The 20,225-nt window shown below is 40.2% G+C and overlaps 1 protein-coding gene across 23 annotated transcripts in view; it reads left to right on the forward strand.

Moving 5' to 3' along the window:
- The window catches only part of Trpm3 (transient receptor potential cation channel subfamily M member 3), a 934,047-nt gene that overhangs the window by 640,375 nt on the left and 273,447 nt on the right, over positions 1-20,225 (forward strand). For 19 of the 23 annotated variants that reach the window (XM_031389936.1, XM_031389949.1, XM_031389941.1 and 16 more), the window contains exons 2-4: positions 5,370-5,449; positions 6,712-6,916; positions 19,462-19,675. In XM_031389936.1, coding sequence (XP_031245796.1) covers positions 5,370-5,449; positions 6,712-6,916; positions 19,462-19,675 — 499 coding nt within the window. Of the gene's footprint in view, positions 1-354; positions 863-3,954; positions 4,109-5,369; positions 5,450-6,711; positions 6,917-19,461; positions 19,676-20,225 lie in introns of those variants that run through there. The other 4 variants (XM_031389937.1, XM_031389952.1, XM_031389939.1 and 1 more) reach the window with 4 other exon arrangements.

Below are 20,225 nucleotides of genomic sequence, written 5' to 3' on the forward strand. Positions count from 1 at the left end.
GCACCGATTCTCCATGGTCCGAGTTTCACCTGCACACACAGCCTTGGAGCTCCCAGCTCCTCTCTTTTCAATATAGGACTAGGGAATGCAGATCTCTTGTGCATTTGGCCCGGGCAAGGGAAAGAAAGGCTGTGGATGAGAAGTGTGATCAGACAAGTTCTGTTGACATCTAGTTGTTGAAACTCCTTGGCCAACCCCAGCTGCATTCTGCTTAGGCTCGTGTTCGGGGACCAAAGGGTTCTTTTGAAACACTGAAGTTTTTAGCAGTTTCTCTTTAAAGAAATACTATCGTTCCATTCTGTGCAGTTGGGGGAACAATGCCTCTTGTGTGTTTGAACTACTGGGAGCATTAATACACTGTTTCTTTGGAGAGATTTGCTTTCCAAAGCTGAACTTTCAGAACTTGGAGCACCTTATCACACTCTTGCAAGCTTTTTTCTTTTTCTTTCTTTCTTTCTTTTCTTTTTTTTTTTCTGAAAGTGGAAAAAAGAAAAGGTGGGGGTGGAGTAGGGAGCAGTTAGGACTTGTGCTAGTTAAACCTGATCTCTCCAGGGATTTGTTTTTCTCCTGGCTTCAGATTAGGTGTTCAAATCAAGCAGTGTGTGAAGACTCTGAGGGAATGTTCTTGGGACTCTTAGTGAGGATAATCCTGGAGCACCAGGACATTCCAAAGGGCCAATCTGCCCAAGTTCATTGCTTACTTGAAATGTCTCTGGGGGAAGAGCCTGGCAAGTGACTTTTTTTTCCAGTGGGCGGTCATCCGACCATTATTAACGGGATGGCCAGCCCCGTCACAGCAAAATGAAAGCAACAGAAGCTGTGCAGGGGAACGGCCTTGCTACCAGCCAGAGGCAGAGCGCAGGTAAATGATTCCAGCTAACTTTTCTCTTGTTTAACTTGTCCATGTTGGATGTGGGGACTTCGAAGAAGACTAAAGGAATGCATGGAGGGGGGCAGAGAGAAAACAGAGGGGGGAATGAACATATATTTTGGTATTTTTGTTCTAATGAAGACTGGTTGGCCTCTTGAAACTGGAAACTCCTCCGATGGCTGGAGAGCAGTACTCGGAGCTGTTCGTCGCAACTGGAGAAAGTTCATAGAGCTTCTTTTTAATCTTGGGATTGCCTGTCTGGGTTACTGAGCTGCTAAGTGTGTATTGCAACTCTTCTCTCCTGGGGAGAAAGGCTGGAGTCTGCAGCTAAGAGGGAGGTTAAGGGAAGACAGAGTGAAGTTGCTTGTGGCTTCACGTCAGTAGTTGAGCCTGGGTAAAACAGAGTTTAAGTGAAACATTAAGCCATTTCACTTAAAGTCTCTTTTGTATAAGGCAATATTTCCAGGTTTGTTTTGCTTTCTTTCATCTTTATGTTTTATTGATTACATGTTTAATTTTCAAAAATAGCTCTTGCTTTTATTCCTTATGGCAACCATTATACCTTGCTCAAAATGCAGACGCCCTTGTCTCTGTTTTGAAAAAGATGTCCTTTAATTATGTCCTTTGAAAACTTTTCCCTATGACATATCACATGTGCTGATAGTGCAGACGGACAAGAAAGAATCAGCCCCTGACAAATTCACTATGGCTACCTGACCATTCTACCTCCAGAAAAGACTGTTCAGAAGGGACTTGTTGAGGGCCGATAGGACCCACCTTCCCTAGGAGTTCAGAAGACTTCTGTGAAATAATTAAAAAGCAAAGCTGCTAGGGCAAGCTCTCCATTGAAGTTCTGCATTAGGAGAGAATTAAAAGGTCAGGAGGAAATGTGTGTCAGATTTATTTCATGCTTTCTAACAATGAGAATAATCATCATGTGCTAACTAAGTTGGGTGTTGGAGCAAAGTCTAAAGCTTTCTGCAGAGCAGTTCAAAGCCCTTAAACAAAAGAACAAGGGAATTCATTTAGGCAACAAGTTAAATCATGATTGGATGTCAAAATATGTCCTTTCCGAAAAATAATTTTTATAATTGAGTATCTGTCCACACTAATAACCTAAATAAAAGCACAATAAAGCCAATCCTACAAAGGGCAGAGTCAACTGTGCATGTTTTGGAGAATTCCTAAGTGGTCTGTTATGCATGCATTCTTCCTATGATGAATTATACTTGTCTCCTAAATACAAAGTGTCGAAGTTTATTATGAATGATGGGAAGATCTTTTGCCTCGCCTCTCTTTTCCTCCCAGTTGTGCCTTGGCAAGGGAACCGATTAATCTGCTAAAACTAAGGAACCTAAGTGTGTTCCCATTCACTCACTCACAAGGAGGCTGCTTTCCTCTTTTGAGAATGAAATTAAGTCACTAGACGGAACACAAGCCACATCTCCTTCTAGTGAAAGACTAAGAAACGGACAATCCACATGGAATAATTTTTCTTCACACCATTTCACTGAAGCTTGCAGGAACCCCCAAACTGAAACTAAAATTAACAATGTCCTGGTCTGATTCATTCTGGCATGCCCCACCCCCATATTCTCAAGTTTAAAGTTCTGTTGTGATTCCATTTCTTGGTTGAAGCAGAAATAATAACCTTTACTCCTTCTCTAACTTCTGCCTTATACGTTGGGGTCTTTCTAAAGGAGTATCCCACCCATTACCCTAAGGGGAGAGGAAGAACAGTTGGTAGAGACTTCAGCCCTCATCATGTGTGAGGGCTGGACTAGGGAGGAAGGAGGAGAAGGAGCAGCGAGTCTAAACAGGTTTCCTACATGCCACCAGGAGTCCAATGGAGTCCAAACACAGAAATAGATCCAGACATCTCAGAAGTCTCTGTACACATAAAGGATATTCAGAACCAGGACTGTCTCCTCTGGCAAAACAGTGTAGCCACAGAGTAAGATGCTGAAGCAAGGCTATTCAAAATCAAATTGTGGCTTTGGAACTCACTCGCTGTTTCTCTCTGGCTTCATTTCTTCATTGATAAAGCAGATGTAGTAGTGGTCCTTCCCTATCAATACTCATTAGTGTATCCAAAGCACATAGTGGACCCTTAACAAATGTTAACCATTGTGAGTCCTGGCGAGCTCCTACTTTGTACTAGATAAGTGAGATGAACTACTTGTTCTGATTTTCACAAAACCCTCCATAGTAGTGTAGGATCTATATGCTACACATGGGATTCAGAGAAGGTAAGAACTTGTCTTCATATCTCATTAGGGGCCAGCCCAAATAACAACCCAATGTGTCAAGCATTATCGTTGTACCCAGTATACAGATAGGAAAAAACTGAGGATAAAAGAATTCCTAACTGAGTCCTCTACCAGCGTCCTGCTCAAGCTCCTTTCTCAGCTGTAGACTTTGTACCCCACACATGCTGCTTTCCCAACTCCCTGTCCTGGGAGGGAGATGAATCAGCACTTACTGAAGCAAGCAGATGCTTCCCCCCAAAAGATTCTTTTGAAGGCTAGCCAGGACGGGATACAAAAGTACTTTCTTTCTTTGCCGTTCCCCAAGGTGTAGGGAAAGTGGGTTTCAAATGTCCAGTGAGGGATGTCTTACCTCTTTCTGCCAAGAGATAACATCAACAAAAGTATTCAGTGTTTCAGCACCACAGGCTATGTATGAATAGTTTAATTTACAGGCTTTCCACAAAGATAAAGACTGGTTATCTTTGCCGCTGAGCTCACTTCTGTTGGGGAGATGGAGCCAGCCATTTTTTTGCTTCTGATTGGAGAAGGAAACTCTTTGAGAATAGTTTTTTTTTTCATGTTTAGCTGCAAACAAAGTTATAAATTCCTTCTGTGTGCATGAATGTGCAGGGGTTCACCTGAACCTGGGGACCTTTGGGGCAGTATAGGTTGCTCCTTTAAATAAAGTCAATGGAGGGAAAACAAAATTTAAGTGACCCAATTGTGATCGTTCCTGTAACAGAATAGTTTCTTGATGGCCCTCAACCCTCCCCCATGTGGCCATGTTTAGAATATTCACTATAATAGTATTAAAGAACTATGGCTGTGGATGTTGCATGCATAAATAGACCTCCATTGTATGAGATCGAAGGAATGAGTGTACACCAGAATGCAAAAGGCACAGACAGCACTTTATGTCCAGGGAATCAGGACCAAATCCATCCTGCAATGAGGAGCTGGCAACAGAGCCCACCAGTGATTGATACAGGTCAAGTGAACAGCTCAGTTATGCCTCGGGCCAGAATATTTTAATATTTAATATAAGTTTAGGAGTAACCGTGAGATAGTACCATGGAATTGCTAAGGTTTGCCCCAGTAATTTCCATTCCTAAATAGGAAAGAATCATCTGAGAAGCTTAGTGGGTTCAGTGGTGACTTCTCTACTATTTCAAATGCTTTTGAAGAAAAGGGTCCAGGGTCTATAGTCGTTTGATACCATGATGTGATGGTTTTCATCTATAAGTGTATGGGCCTCTGTGAAAGTTCTGTGCCCCAGTGTAGGGGAATGCCAGAGCCAATAAGTGGGAGAGGGTGGGGTGGCAGGCATGGGGAGGGGGGAGGCAACAGGGGTTTGTTCTTGTTGCTTTTGTTTGTTTGTTTTTTGGAGGGGAAACTGGGAAAGGAGAAATTTACGTGTAAATAAAGAAAATATCAAAAAAATGTATGGGCCTTCATTCATAGTTATGGTGGGGTAATATGGTCTATAGCCCATAGCTTGTACATGCAGGATAAACACTACTTGGGGGGTAGTGGGGAGATCCTTCAGTTTGATGGGGCACCCTTTGTCCATTTTGGACCACATCTTGACAGCAGAGTTTCTGAGCAGATGGTCTCAACAGCCTCTTTTCTAAGAAGACATATTTTTTTTGCATGTATGTTGGATGTGAGGGAAAATGTGCCCATTCCCTTTCCAAGTGTTACCTGGGAACACCACTTAACATCTGCTTACATCTGTCCTCCTTGCCTTCCCATTTCCTTTATTAGCTTGCTGTTCCTCTGTATCACAGACTTGAATTTCAGGGACCTTAGTGATGTAGGAGTTTGAGTCACGCACTCCCTCTGCCATCTTGCTTTCCTTTTGTAAGGAAAATCTAATGGAAGCTTTGACCATGAACACCTGATACCGACATGTGTTTCCTCTGGCTTTTGAATCTTGTTTTCATGTAACATTATAAATGTCATTTTCTGTTCCTTCAATTTCATTTTCTCTATGCATAACTTTGTGTTTCTTTCCTTTACAAACCACAAGGAACATGTCTAGAGTCCTATTATTAACACTTTTCCAGCCTTTCTATTTCTTTTATTCTCAGTGGTATAATGTTAACCCAATCAGTAGGTTCGATGATCTGCAATGGGGAATCCATTTATGATATACTAGTGTATTGTGTAATTACATGATATTGCTGCCTAGCCAAAAATATTTGAAATTTATGTTCATCTTTCTTTTTTTTCCATTCTCTCTATTTCAGGCTCAGAAATCCTGGATTGAAAGAGCATTTTATAAAAGAGAATGTGTTCACATCATACCCAGCACCAAAGACCCCCATAGGTAATCCTGTTGTCTTTAATGTATTAAGAATGCAAAGTAATAATTATGGTGATAGAGTACAATTAATATTATACCACACACTGCAATGGAACCACTGTCAGATTAAATATAGTTTTGAAGCAAATATATTGCACTGATATATACAAATATATTGTATGCCTTGGCTACCATTAATATTTATCAGCAAAATGTCTGTATACAGTTACCATCATAGAAATAACTGACTGCTAATTATATCAGCATTCTATGTTTTTGTTACAAATACTTATTTTTTTCATCTAAATATTTTGTCAGACTGTTTCATTTGTACCAACATGACCTCCTAACGTAAAAGGACAGTATTGAATGGAAGACTATCTTAATTAGGGTTTAGACCTTCCGATTTCTCTACATATTTTTTTGGGAAGATAGGGATGATACTGTAGTTACCTTTCTGAAAAATCAATGGTATATAAAGCAGGAAGCTAAAATAATACATTGTCCTCTGGAAATGCCTTTTGAATGGGCAATTTTAAAAGATGGCTTAAAATGCAGATCTCACAGCTATAGACTAGACACATAACCCTGGATACATTGTAACCTTCATCAGAGCTCCAATTGTTTTGTCATCAGGGCATCCTCAATTGCTAGTGTTGCAGAGAATGGTGGCTGTGCATGTAACCATCATTACTAATAATTGTGATGATGGCTGTTATAACATAGGAAGGACATTTTGATGACAGATGGAACAACTTTTAAGTTTCCTTTTTTTTTTTTTCATTTCTTCTTCAAAGAAAAACTTATAGCTTTTTATTCTCAGAATTGAATATTTTACAGCAAATATCAGTCAGGGAGATGAGTTGGATTGTGATTCACATGTAAATGAGAGTCCTTATTTAAATATACATGTTAAAATTCTTCCCTCCAAGCTCCTTAGCATCCTCCACGGAAGATTTGATAGACTGGATCAGTTAAAAGTGGAGAAATCTAGAGAACTTCTGTTCACAACTGACCTGCCCCAAACAATATGCCAAATACTAAAAGGTGTGGGTGGAGTACAGGAAGTTGTTGATATAGACAAGCAGGGTGGTGGGGGAAGCAGTAGATGGGTGCCATAGGAAACCTCCATCCTCCATTTTTCGGATAAGGTTGTATTCTGGGATCTCACTTGCCTCTTAATTGAAATGGGTCAGCATGGTCTGTGGGTTTCCATAACTGGCTGCCTGAGTGTGTATTCCAGCAATGACTGACAAAAAGGTTCACTTTAACCTCTTCTGTTATAGGTGTTGCTGTGGGCGCCTCATAGGCCAGCATGTCGGACTCACTCCTAGTATCTCTGTGCTTCAGAATGAGAAAAATGAGAGTCGCCTCTCCCGAAATGACATCCAATCTGAGAAGTGGTCTATCAGCAAACACACTCAGCTCAGCCCAACAGACGCTTTTGGGACCATTGAGTTCCAAGGAGGCGGCCATTCCAACAAAGCCATGGTAATAAGAAAGCCATTGTCACTCATTCCCAGACATAGTCTAACATCCTGTAAGCAAACAGCTAGGAGCCTGGGTTGTAGGTTTCAGGCTAGCCTGGTCTCTGTCACTTCCCAGGAGAGTGTCTATAAAGTAGAGAAAAGAAAACCTTCCCTAGGACTTTTTAAATGATTAGCATGAGATCAGATCATTAACTGATTTTTATCCTGGTTAATATGCATCATTGTATATGACCATGTGGTTCAATGTTGTTTCTATATGTGCGAACACAGGCATTGACAAAATCCATCACTTCTCTATTCACCTGCCTCCTGCAGCCTTACCATCTTCTTTCAACAATTACATTCAGATCCACTGCTCTCTGGCCTTCTCACAGGAGACAAAAGGCAGTACTTGTCTTTTTTAATCTGGCACGTTTTCTACAGTTTTCTTTTGTTTTTGTTTTTGTTTTTTTCTTTACAGTTTGCAATGTCATTTTCTGTGTCTCGTCTACTTGGCCTTTTTCTAAATCCTTTATCCCAGCTTTGGAGAGAAAAAGACTGTTTCCTTTAGGTTTCTGTTTTGCTTTATTAGCCACCTTTCCCAAGCTATTTCCTCCCTGGTCTTGGCAGAGATCTGAGAATCCATATCAGGTACATTTTCTCCAAGCAGCTGGGCTAGTGATAGTCTCAGTGGGAAAGGAAACCATCTTTAGTAAGGAATTGGTAAAAAATATAGAATTTTTGTCCTGTCGAAACTATAGTCCCCAGGAAACACCCTTGAGGTGACTTATGGACTTTCCAAAGAATAAAACACATAGCTTGTGTTCTGAGAATTCTGGAAGTTTTGTAGTTCAGCAAGCTTGCTTCTGGCTGTTGAATGCGTTAGATAATAGGTGTGAGGCATCCACACAACGCTGGACATGTCAGTGGGTGTGAACTAATTTAGCTGGCATTATTAATATTCTCATTTCCCCTAGGCTCTAAAAGAAATTGAAAAGGCATTTGACTCGTCCTTTAAAGTCTGCTCCTTTGGTGTGTGATTCTATTAGTTCATATACTTTAATTTACACTTTCAGTCAATACTTGTATATATAATTCTGAAAGGTCAAACTCTGTAGCTTTCTTGTTGACCTTGGAATAGAAATCCATTGACATTTTATGCATAGCCTGGTGCTATCACTTGATAGCTGGGTGACTGTCCAATTTAAGCTTAGTGCCTTAATTTCCTTGAGTGTAAAAATGGGGTAGTAAGTTCGGCTTTAGAAGACCGTCTTAGGAATAAACAACAGTATATTTGTGTGTTAAGTGCTTTGAATGGTTCCTGGTAGTAAAATTAACAGAAGTTTTGCTCTGAGGGAAACTCTGTAAACAATCAAAATAGATATATGCTCTTGAAGTCACAGGACTAGGTAAATTCTTAGTGTCTGCCTTTGTTAAACCATTTAATTTACAGGAACCTCAAATGTTCTACCTAGAAAGCTGGTCAAGTTTCTTCCTGTGATGTTTGTGAGGATGAAAGTTACCTGATACATATCTAGTGTTCAATATATGTGTGCAAATGATAGAGATAGGTCAGGGAAATAGCTTACTGTACTTCCGGGAAACCTAACTATCCATTAGAGTATTTCCACAGGGCCATCAGCCTTCACATGCCCGCTGTCTGCTCTGTGAAAACTGTGTGACTGACAGTCACCATCCAGAAAGCTACCTGGAGGTTTGTGAACTGATGTCTATACTCTGTCTGGCCCCTGCAGTCACTCACCCCAGCAAATCAAAATGGGTCATATTACCAACATTAGTCCTTGTCCACCTCAGTTGCTAAGCAGCTACTGTTGTGTGACTTTAGAATGAGCACAGCCAAGAGCTCTTCTGTTGTGTAACTTTCCTCTATAGGAAAGTCTTTTCATCCCCTGAAAATTTCTGGTGAATTTGAAAGACCCCCCCTAAAAACCCAGAAAGCAAAACTCAATATGAGTTTATATGTATGGGCCCTTCAAAGTGTTCAGCAAAACACCTCAACAATTGCCTTAGTGAATAATAGTCATGATCATAAATGAGCAATCATGTATTCTGCAATCCCTTCAGGTTTCAATTCCCCCATATATATTCAAGGCATATTTTTAGAGCCGTAATCAAACACAGAACCTCATGCATGGTCAGTGGGCAAGTACATCCCACCAGGCTACATTCCAGTCCTTAAGAACCCTGGGAGGTGGGTCCCTCTCAGCACTGGTGAGTGTTGTCCACAAACTATGATGCTGACCTTGAGATCAGAGTGTCCCCAGGTGGTCTTAGGGAAATCACTCTATGGGCAAACCTTTCTTTCTGTCCAAAGCTAATTAGCCTAATGAAGACCAGTTTTTCTTTTCATTACTACTGAGTATTTATCAAGTAGAAATTCCCAGCATTCATTCAGACACAAACGAGCATCTTGTGCACTTTGAAAACTTGCCCTGGAGTTACTCTGCTTCTCTTGTCTAAACAAAGAAGCAGCCCTGTCAGGCCAGAGGCCTCATTTTATGAGGCAGGGGAATGAATGCCAGAGACTCCCTTGTGTCCCAACCTCTTGAGCAAACCAGCATTCAGTTTGGACAGAGGGACTTGGCACCCATTGCCTTTTAAAGAAGCCAGTCTTCATGAGAGCACTTTATGGTTAATTAATCTCCAAAACTACACTTAGACAGGCCAGTAAGCTTAATGTGCCTTCAGCCCTAGTTTGTGAAAGGAGTCCTTGAAGTGATTTTTAGCAAAGTCATCAAAACAGTTTAGGGGCAAGATTGTCTTTTATTTGAAAAAAAAAAATTAAGGTAAGATATAAGGTTAGCTTTTTCCTATATGGCAGCCCAGGATATAGCTCTAGCATTTTACAAATGCTAAGGCAGACTGCATACAGTGAGGCAGGCAGACAGACTCATTCCTAAAATGCCTCGTCCAGTTACTTGACAGCCATATATTGGTAGATATCTGTCCTACCACGTATATGGGGACAGCAGTAAATCACAGACTTTTAACCATCAAAGACACTTGAAGGATCCTAATCAGAAGGCCACCACAATTGCTGTTATCTAAGATTTACATCTGGAATCTCATTCATTAGCCTTGGAGAGAACATGGGTACCCAAAGATCTTTAGATGTGTAAATAACACAGTTATTCCACTGTGTAACCAGCCTTGGAAAAATTAATCCCCATCCCCTCTACATACATTATAGATGAGTGAAGTGAAGCTCCAAAAACGTAAGGTATTTTACCAGCGGAAGTTCTTGAACCCAGCCTCTTAGCACCCCCCTTTCCACTCTCTATTTTCTTTGTCATGTGTGCCTAGAAGAAATGACTCACTGTTTTCTTTGGAAATTATTTGAGGTGATCGAAAGAAAGCTAATTATTATGATTGTGCTTCTACCTCTTTATAAGGGTTTAATAATTTTTGTAGCAGAATTTTTAAATCACTAATATTTAATGAGGTTAATTAAGCTTGAAAGTTTCGAGCAGGGAGAAGTCTCTGTAAAATTACATCCTCGATTATTAGAACCATTTGCCAAGCTCTTTCAAGAGCGTTGTGGGGTTCAGAACTCAGTGTCCAAGCCTAACCAGCCCCAGGAAAATTAACACTTTGCAGAGAGAAACTTGAACACAGGAAGGAACCAGTCCAGACTGACAGTGAGGAAGGAGCCCAACTTTCTTCCTGTTCCTAAATTGCATCCTATCAGATGACAAGCCCTAAACCACGCTGGACTCTCAGACTAGCTCTCTCATAGGGACATTTTATAACATACAAACTGCCTTAGGGCCACAGCAAGATGGCTCTGTCAGCAGATACGGGGAGGATTTTTTGGAGACTCTTATCTATTAAGGGTGCCTACGTGATTTACAAAGTGCGCAGAATATAGACTTACTTGTTTACAAATCATCTCTTCTAATTAATGCAGAGCTGGCTTGTGGGCCAGGTAAGACTACTAAACCTAATTAAGGGCATGCAGCTAAACCTCTCAAGCCAGCCACATAAATCTCTCCCTTCCCCCTCTCCTCTGCCATTTACTCTGCCTATTAGATCATGTGGAGTCGCTTAGTCCAGTGTTCATATAATTAAGAAAATTATCCTTAGCCCTTGCTTGACACTGAAAGCTTTAACTATTGAGCCCACAAAGGAAAGAGACTTGCTCTCTGGGCTTTGGGGGAGGGGGACACACTAGGGTGGTTGCTTTGTGGGGAGGGTAGCACACAGTAGGGAGGTTGCCCCTATTAGCGTGGCATTTGTACTTACTTACTCTTTGAGAGCTTCCAGGTTTGAATTAGAGGTTTAAAAAGATCTCTCTTTACATTCTGCAAATTTGATCTGAGAATCTTTGAGCGACACACACCAAGTAGGAAATGACTAAATGATTCCTCTTCACACACCTGAACAGCCAGTCACCACACTGTGGCTAACATGAAGCTTCCCACGACCTGAGAGAGCTAAGGAGAAACCTTGTAATTGCTCCATTGGTTTCCAGTGTGCACCTTGTGGTCTGAAGGCTGCTGAGCTGGTGACGGGAAAAGACTGTCTGAAATTAAGAAGTAAAGGAGCCTATATGGTTGATATTTTTCATTCTAACCATGGGTCTATAAAGCAGGAGAAGTTGTGCCTCTTCCAGAAAATCATCCCACTTCGTTGCTTCTAGAAAATGCTATACTGACTAATTCTGACAGGAGTTCTAGACTATCCTCCATGACCCTTGCATGTGCTTAGTGACATTATATATTAATATTCACTATCAAGCTTCCCATTATCAACATTAAATCCAATAAATACCTGATAGCTAGCACTGGGAAACCACAAAGACTATGACACTTTTTACTTCCAAAGTTTTGAGGGCCATCAAACTAGAAATTTGAATGAATTTGTTTGAACGCATTAAATGCATTTGCAAATATTTTCTTTCTGATGAGATTTTTTATGCCTACTGAGCCACCATAAGCATTCAGCTCTGGACGCAAAGCAAAAGCTCCGTGGGCTTGGAAGGCTGCTATCAGCAGAATTATCTCAGATGTGACACATTGTACTTGGCTGCAGCTTTAATTGCAAGTACCCCCCTTTCCATGCGGCTACAAAAATTAGGAAATGAAATGGTGCTTGTCACATTTCTCAACAGAGAAAAGAATGGGATACATTTCCCACTGTGAGCTTGAAAGGAAGGCACGGCCAAGACTGTTACAACAGATTTCACAATGGTAGGTCCATCCACAAGAACAAACACTGCTTACAAAGTACCAAGCGGTTCTTCATAAGAAGTAACCATGGCTCTGCAGTGAAAGGAGAGGCTGTCATCGCCCATTTCCAAGAGTATAGCCAGATCTATTGCACTGTGGCTGGTTTTCATTTTCAGTAAAATAGCTGGGCAAAGTTACACACATAACAATCTAGGGCTAAAGAGTTGACCGATGAATTAGCAGAACCACAGGCTCTGCCAAGCTCAAGTCCAGAATGCCAATGGAAGGTGAAGGAGTTTGTTTGTCTGTTTCTTTGTTTGAGGAAACTAGCGCCATCTGCTCTAAGTAGTGATTGCTGAATTTTCAGCCTCCAGCCTTTGCCCCCTGTAGATCTAATGGAAGGGAAAGAACATAACCTGGCAATAGCCTCTGCCTGGCGGCACCCTGTGAGCCCCATAGCATTGATTAGTGAACAGAAGCATTTGGAACAATGACAAGATATTTGCCAATTCGGTAGGAAAATCAGGAGGGGTTTCCCACAAATCCAGCAGAGGAACCCAAGACCAGGCACAGCTAAACCGGTATAGATTTGGTTACCAGCATCCTCTCCACTCAACTGAAAGAACAGTTTCCTCATTTCCTATTTACAAAATGTAATTTCTAGTTTGTTGTCTGGAAATTCAAGTGAAAATAGTGCTGGATTCATAGCTCCACAATACTTAAGTTCATATAAAAATCATATGATTTCAACTAAGCCTAGCTTCTGTCTTATACAGAGCATTTCAAAAGCCATCCACTTGCTGTGCACAGGGCTCCTAATTTCAGACAGGAGAGCCAACAGCATGAAAAGGGACGGGTCATTACAGAAATACATACCTCCCTTGGTCTCTGCTTCTCTCTTGATCAACTGGGGATCTAAAGGCCTGTAGTGTCAGGCGATCAAGGTCTCCTATGCCCCACCAAACTAGAGTGAAAAAATAAGGACAATTTTGAAAAGCATGTGACTTGCATTAGTCATACACAGGCATGCTATATCTACTATGAATGGAAGTAATATATGCCTACTTTGCACTTACTGGAGCTTCTTGGCAATGATACTTTCCACAGTTTGGTACCCATAGTATCCTATTCAATGGTCCAGATTGGTCTCATTCAACAGCGCTGATATTCACATAATTCAAGTGACCAATACTCTTAGCATCTGATAGTAAAATGAGTTGGAAACTTCTAAACAGAGCACCAAGCCAGAGCAATAGCTAGGTGACCACATCTGAAACATACATTAGAAAAATTTCCTGTTATCAGAAATAGGATCCCTTAGCAATTGGTAGATACATAATAGTCATCAAAACTGCTTACCATAGATTGATGGGATGGTTCAGTGAGTAAAGGCACTTGCAGCCAAGCCTGATGACATGACTTCGATTTCTGGGACTTATATGGTAAAAAGAGATATCACTCTCAAGCTGTCTGCTCAGCTCTATACATACCTCATTGCATGTGTCTATCCCTTCCTGCTAAATAATAAAAAAATTAATTACTCATCATGACAACTCAAACAGCTCCTAATTTCAAAGCACATTAACAATTTAATAGGAATTGATTAATTGTTCTAGGCACAATTATCTATCAGTGTGAAGCTGCTGACTCAACAGGTCTGGTTTCTATTATGCTATATAGGAATATAACATTAAATTTATCTAATTTAATTTAAACTCTGTTTAATTGAAATTTCCAGATAACATTAAAATTGTGTTTAGCCCATGATTTTAATAACAATTTCACCTCCCAAACCATGTGTTCAATTTTCTAAATTTACTTAAATGCTTGCCTTTTGTTTTCCGAGAGAAAGGCACAGTAAGTTATAGATGATGGGCAATATTTAAAAGCCAAGGCAATGAATGTCTGTGATTTTCATCTGATATGCATGATAGTTGGGTGTGGTCTGCACAGAAACTTACATTTCTTCGAATAAGAATTGGTCCTGGCCAAGAGGGTACTATTAGTGGAGATGCCATGAGCGGCTCACCAGTTCTTGTACTTTCTCATTTATCATAGCCTAATTCTTCCCCCACCATCTCTTTGTTTTCCATATCAAATTTTAGTATATTTTACTTCCTATTGGCTCCAAACTACATAACAGACACATTGCTTTAGCCCTTCCTTGTGCTGCTGTAACAGTATCTGAGAAGGAGAAATTTACAAAGCACAGACTCATTTATTTTACACTTCTAGACAATGAGTAATTCTAGTCTAGAGGCCTGCTGCCAGGGAAGCCCCTATTTCAGTATCATCCTGCTGCCATATGGATAAGGGTAAGAGAATGTGTCTACATGCATACCATGCATTCCTCAGGACCTCACTCCTGCTAAGAGCATGACTCTGTTCAGGAGGACAGTCTCCTCCTGACCTAACTATCTCTTAAAGGTCCTATCTCTCTAAACTGCTGCATTGAAGGTGACATTTTCAACATAAAAAAAATTTAACAACATACTCAAACTATATACACACTATTTAGGTGTTTTTAAAATCTGGGAGGAGTTACACACATAAGGACCCCAGGAAGCTGTTAGAAATGAAGACGCCCAAGCCCCATCCCAGACATATTGAATCAGAACCTGCATTTTTGACTAGATAATCTGTCATATGATTTTTTTTTTTTTTACATTTAAAGGATAAGAACCCTAGCCCATCTGCTAACACCACAGCAGAAGGAACAAAGACTAGGTCTGGGGAAAACACCATTTTGAGAAATGCCTCCTTAGGACTCGAAGACTAGTTGGCTTATACAAAGGAAATGGAGAAAGAGAAAGAAGTTACATATTTGAGGTCAAGAGAAGGCTGTAGAGTCAGAGCTAGAGTACAGGGCCTCTTGACATCCCTACTAGCAGCATGAACTCGGGAATGTTATGGATCCTTTCTGTCTCCAATGCAAATATTGACAACATGAGATGGAACGCATAAAGCACTTAGCACAGGTGTACCTGGAGTGCAGGAGTCAGGCCCCACAAGTGACCTTTTAGCCATCAGTGAACCACATGTATGCACAATGGAACCTAAAGATTCCTACCACTTAGTGGCATGAGTGAGCATTACCTCATTCATGTGTGTAGTATGTTATACTATCCAGCCTATTTTTAAAAGGCATAGAATCTGCATTCACATATCACATATAATACTCAAAACTTGCTATTTTGCTGCTATGTGTATTTTCTGTGCTGTACATTTGTCATTATTTTAGATTACTATTTAAGAGTTGACTGAAAATAGTATGTTAGTCAGTTAATGTACTAGCCTCAAAAAGAAAAAAAAAAAAAGAACTATAGGACTTGGGGAGTTGTTTCTATTGGTGAAGTGTTAAATCACCCAAGTATGAAAACCCAAGTTCAATAGTACCCATGTATCAAGCCTGGAATAGCATACTCCAGTAATCCTAGCACTAGAAAAGTAGAGACATGGGCTTACTGGCCAGCCAGTATAGTCAGCCCAGTGAACTCCAAGAGAGGTCTTGAGAGATATCTCCATTAAAGAGCTGGCAAAATGACTAGTAAGTAAAAGCATTTGCCAGCAAGTCTGATGACCTGAACTGAATACCTAGGATCCACATGGTGGCAGGACAGACCCTATGAGCCATGCTGTTCTCTAGTTTCCCCAACTGTACTGTGACACATGTGCATACACGCACACACACACATACATGCAGCACACATGCATGCAGGCACATATACACAGATACACATATATACACATATGCACATGCACACATATACACATGCACAAAATAATTTGATGAATATACACAATAAAAAAAGATAGTGATTTGAGGAAGACATTCAAAATTGACTTATGCTCCATACTTGCATGCCCTTGTGCAGACACAAATAGCTATGTACACACATATACCACACACACACACACACACACACACACACACACACACGCAAAGAATAGACCTCAATGTAAATCATGTCCAAAGGTAGTGAATAATTTTCTGGGTTTGGTTTTTTGAGACAGGATTTCATTGAGTCCAGGCTAGCCTCAAATTCTCAGTGTATACAAGGCTAGCCTTGGAACTCCTGATGTTCCTGCCTCCACCTTGCAAGTTCTGATTACAGTAATGGGCCACAAACCTCATTAATCAATTATTTTCTCTCTCCTGAAACACTTTTAAAAATAATTTTAATTAATCTGAAATTAATTCTGTGTGTATATATATGAGTACACATGTGCATATGTGTGGGGGCCATAATGGGCATACAGAGGTCAGAGAAAACTCATTGGGGCTGATAGTCTCCTTCTACTATGTGGTCCCAGGGATTGAACTCAGGTCTGCAGGCTTGGTATTAGGAAAGTACCTTTACTCACTGAGCCATCTCAAGGGCCCAGCCTGTTTCTGTTGTGCATTAGAATCAAACTGAGAGCATAAGGCAAGCACTCTACCAGCTGAGCTATAGCCCCATGCAATATACACCTAAGAATGCTATAAATTTGATTGCTAATTTTCTGCATAGTGCTTTATTTCTATCCATTTATACTATAAATTAGGCATGATTGTTGATTTATATATGTGCAGTCAACGTGTTTTTTTTTTTAATTTACCAGTTACTAATTAGTTATATCCTACGTTCTCTTCGAGATCATCATTCTGGATAGTATAAGCTTCAAGGTTACTTCAATGAAAACTGTCAAGAGGGAAATTCAGTGTTGGCACTCATAAAAATCAGCTATTCTTTTCCCCCACTACTGAAAAGAAAATACATCACTCTTTTTCCTGAAAATGTGTGGCACTAGCATGACAGGTCGCTTCTTTGGGCTTTAGTTCCCATTGCTGCTATTGGGGATTGGGCTTCTAGTCTAGAGTCTTAGTAGAGTAGAGTCTTAGTAGACTCTTAGTAGAGTCTTAGTAGAATGGAGTCTTAGTAGAGTAGAGTCTTAGTAGAATAGAGTCTTTGTAGAGTCTTAGTAGAATAGGGTCTTAGTAGAGTAGAGTCTTAGTAGAGTAGAGTCTTAGTAGAGTCGAGTCTTAGAAGAGTAGAGTCTTAGTAGAGTCGAGTCTTAGGAGAGTAGAGTCTTAGGAGAGTAGAGTCTTAGGAGAGTAGAGTCTTAGTAGAGTAGAGTCTTAGTAGAGTAGAGTCTTAGGAGAGTAGAGTCTTAGTAGAGTAGAGTCTTAGGAGAGTAGAGTCTTAGTAGAGTAGAGTCTTAGGAGAGTAGAGTCTTAGGAGAGTAGAGTCTTAGGAGAGTAGAGTCTTAGTAGAGTAGTCTAGAGCCTAGTAGTCTTAGTGCTTTCTCCAAGTTGTTCTTAGGAATGCTGTCTGTGATGTATCCCGACTGAGGTTTTCTCTTATTTATCCTTCCTAGGATCCATTGAGCTCCAGGGCCTGAGAGTTGATGTCCTTCAGTACCTCTGAGAAACAGTCTGCCAATGCCTCCCAAGCAGTGCCTCCTTCACATTTATCAAGAAACTTAGCTTTCTCTCCCAATCATCTTTAGTTTTTTGTTGTTGTTTCTGTGTGCTTTCCAAATCTTCATCTTTCCAGGCTGACTTTTTAAGAACCATTGTCGACATGTCCTTTTTGCATGCTGCTTTTCATTTACAATATTGCATTTTAATCACTGCAAGTTCCGTCCTAAGTTTTCAAATGTCCATGGTCATTCCTTACAGTTTCTTTTTCTTCTTTCTTTTGATATCCACACATAAGATGCCAAATGTGTCAGTTTTGTGGTCTATGACCATCTCACTGTCTTGGGTGGTCCACTCAGATATCTGTTCCCATGGGAATTATTTCCAATCTAGATTTATTACATACTCATTCACAGAAGGTCTGTGTTTTCTTCTGCCTCTTATCTGGAGCCATCACTCACCCAAAATAACTGACACTAACATCCCACTTTCTAGGTCTCAGGTCAAACTAGGAAAACCAATGGCAAACCTGTGTAGGGATCTGCTTGTGTTTAGAAATAATCAAATGGAATTCTTTTTAAGTCTCAGAGCTTACCTCAACCCTCCATGGTCGAGGTAAGCAAGTCTCCCGGAAGCTTTCTTTAATAGAATTTCTTAGTTTTTCTGCCTAACATTTCCTAGGTGAGCACTTTGATGTAAGCCAGCTTTCTATGGGGCTCCCCTAGGACTCCCCCACACTGCAGAAAGTCATCAGGTCAGATGTTCAAGGGCTGCAGGGTTTGGAAGAGCTTCTTAGATCCTGCCCTGCTCTGTGCCCCCAAAGCAGATTTTCTTTAGAAATTAAATATCCCTACATTTCATGCCAAGTCAATAGTATATTTCAAAGCATTTTCTACCATTGCCTAGTATATCAAGTTTGTAGTTGGACTAAAAGCTGTGTATCTGTGTATATGGTCATCATTGTGTTTATAGCCTTTGTTATATACACTGTTTATATATTGATTCCTGAATTTTGATTCCTGCTATAAATTTTTCATTTTTAATTATAGAATATCTGGCATGTTTTCTGTCATGTGTCTTTTAAAGATAAAACATTTGAGCTGGGTATGGTGCCACACACCTCTAGTCTCGGTACTGAGAAGGCAGAGAGAGAGCTAGGAAGATCACTGTGAGTCTGTAGTCACCCTGATCTAAATAACATGTTCCAGGCCAGCCATAGTTACAGTGTCTCATAAAAATTAGATAAATGAAGATAGATAGATAAATAGATAGATAGATAGATAGATAGATAGATAGATAGATAGATGATAGATAGGTAGATAAATAGATATGATAGATACATAGATGATTAATAGATACAGAGATGATAGTGAGGTATGATAGATGCATAGATGATAGATAGATAGATAGATAGATAGATAGATAGATAGATAGATAGATAGGTAGATAAATATTACATAGGTAGGTAGGTAGATAACAGATAGACTACTTAAGATACATATACAGCTAGATATAATTTTTCTCTTTATTATGCAGAACTTTAGAATCTTCTGGAGCCTCAAAACACAGCAGGATCACAAAAACACAGAAACAAATCTACATCTAGTTTATTTAGAGGGATTGATCATGTTGAAAATATTAGGAATATCTAAATTGTTGTACAAATATAAACAAAGGTAAAATGCCAACATGATTTGATTTGGGCAAAAAGCTTGCCAGGAAAGTTTGTTTAAACTGCATTTAATAAAAATCAAGTAATTTCCAAATTGCCAAAAACTCAGAATTTCAACAAAACCTTTAAAACTGGAACACCTTTATCTCCTCAGGCCTCTTTTGGTAAAGGAAATGAGCCCTTCTCCTTACACTTCTGATTTCACATAAGACATTTTCTTCAAGTAGGGATACCCATAACTGTCACAGTGACAAGCAGCCTCAGGCAGCTCTGCCCATCTCCCTAACTGTCAATCTTTATTCTAGTATGTCCGAGTATCTTTTGATACGAAACCTGATCTATTGCTACACCTGATGACCAAGGAATGGCAACTGGAGCTTCCCAAACTTCTCATCTCTGTGCATGGAGGGCTACAGAACTTTGAACTCCAGCCCAAACTCAAGCAAGTCTTCGGGAAGGGGCTCATCAAAGCAGCCATGACAACTGGAGCATGGATCTTCACTGGAGGAGTCAACACAGGTAATCAGAGTAGGATGTGAAAGGCAGCTGCAACCACGTTGTGTCCAGAATAATTTTGCCTCAAGTTGAATATATCCATATTTCTCTACCTCGCCTCTACCCACATGTGCCCGACCTCCTACTCACCAACCTCCTCTTATTGCTTCTTCTCCTTCCTTTGCCTTAGTGAGAGCTACACAGATGTGTTTCAACTAAGAACTGCATATGAGGAATGGCTTTATTATTTAATGACTTGCAAAATTTGTATACATGCCTAATAGAAATTCACAGGATGCTTTTAATAGGTCAAATTATTATGAGTATCCACTAACTTTTTAAAAGATAACTTTTTGTTTTAAATTGAAATGTCTGCCTTTTTATTTAGGCAATTTTAAGCTTGGTGCCAAGTAACATTTTTAAAGGGAGGGAGGGAGGAAGGAAGGAAAGAAAGAAGTGAGGAAGGGAAGGAAGAAAAGAGGGAGTGAGAGAAACAGAGACAGAGAGAGACACACACAAACAGAGGAGAGAGAGAGAGAGAGAGAGACAGAGAGAGAGAGAGAGAGAGAGAGAG

This window comes from Mastomys coucha, unplaced genomic scaffold, assembly GCF_008632895.1.
Source record: "Mastomys coucha isolate ucsf_1 unplaced genomic scaffold, UCSF_Mcou_1 pScaffold21, whole genome shotgun sequence".
NCBI classification, from domain to species: Eukaryota; Metazoa; Chordata; class Mammalia; order Rodentia; family Muridae; genus Mastomys; species Mastomys coucha.